General features: G+C 41.9%; 1 protein-coding gene across 1 annotated transcript; it reads left to right on the top strand.

Moving 5' to 3' along the window:
• Window positions 1–7: 7 nt before the first annotated feature.
• On the top strand, window positions 8–1,111 carry LOC112616904 (disintegrin and metalloproteinase domain-containing protein 29-like; the record flags this gene model as incomplete). The annotated part of the gene is made up of 1 exon (XM_025373673.1): window positions 8–1,111. A coding segment is annotated over one exon (1,104 nt), but the record flags the coding sequence as incomplete, so codon positions are not given.
• Window positions 1,112–1,209: the final 98 nt, after the last annotated feature.

Raw genomic sequence — 1,209 nt, 5'->3', positions numbered from 1 at the left:
TCGTATATATGGCAATATTACAACTTGTTCCAAAGAGGTGGTCCAGACGTTCAGTGTCATTGATAGCATTGTTCAAAATACTGATCTGCGGTACTATATTTATCTTTTGACCATATATAATAATCATGACCCAGCTCCTGTGAATCAATATCGAGTTCATAGTGCGATGTTTACCTATTTTAAAAGAACCTTTTTTGATACTTTTCATGTTCATTCATCCACACTACTTATTAAAGAAGCGCCACATGAATCTAACTATGAACCACAAAGGTATAGCTTCTGTTCACATTTAGGCCTTATACACATTGGTACTCTAGGCAGACATTATTTATTGGTAGCCGTCATAACAACCCATTCACTGATGAGAAGTATGGGTGTGGCTTATGATTATAAATACTGCACATGTCAGAGAAGGACCTCCTGCATTATGCAGCGATATCTTGGGATGACAGATGCGTTCAGTAACTGTTCTTATGGACATTTACAAAATTGTTTTGTGAATTCAGCTCGGTGTGTTTTCGAAGCACTCGCTCCAGTGTATAATGAAACCATGACAACAGTTCACTGTGGAAACCTCATCGTGGAAGGGAGGGAGGAATGTGACTGTGGCTCCTTCAAGCAGTGTTATGCCAATCATTGCTGCCAAAGTGACCATCACTTCACACCGGGTAGCATCTGTCATCTAGGAGACTGCTGTACAAACTGCAGCTTCTCCCCACTAGGGACTTTCTGCAGACCTATCCAAAATATATGTGACCTTCCAGAGTACTGTCATGGGACCACCTTGACATGCCCCCCAGACTTTTATTTGCAAGATAGAACCCCGTGCACTGAAGAAGGCTACTGCTATCATGGGAACTGCACTGACCGCAATGTGCTCTGCAAGGCGATCTTTGGTGTCAGTGCTGAGGATGCTCCTGAGGACTGCTATGACATCAATTTTGAAAGTTACCAATTTGGACATTGTACTCGGGAACAAAACGCTATCAGGTACCAGGCTTGGGTAGGAATAGATGAGTTTTGTGGAAGACTACAGTGTACCAACGTGACCCGTCTTCCCCGGATGGAAGAAAGGCAAATGTGCATTCTGTTGGAGAAATATTATAGGTAGTTTGAGCAAAAAATCTAATGCCGTGTGAACTTTTAGAATGACACATATTTTAACAAAGAACGTGACCAATCGAGTTCATGTTGAAGTCAGGTAAACAC

This window comes from Theropithecus gelada, unplaced genomic scaffold, assembly GCF_003255815.1.
Source record: "Theropithecus gelada isolate Dixy unplaced genomic scaffold, Tgel_1.0 HiC_scaffold_13135, whole genome shotgun sequence".
NCBI lineage: Eukaryota > Metazoa > Chordata > Mammalia > Primates > Cercopithecidae > Theropithecus > Theropithecus gelada.
Note: the sequence above shows the minus strand (reverse complement) of the source record. Positions and strands in the feature narration are given on the sequence as shown.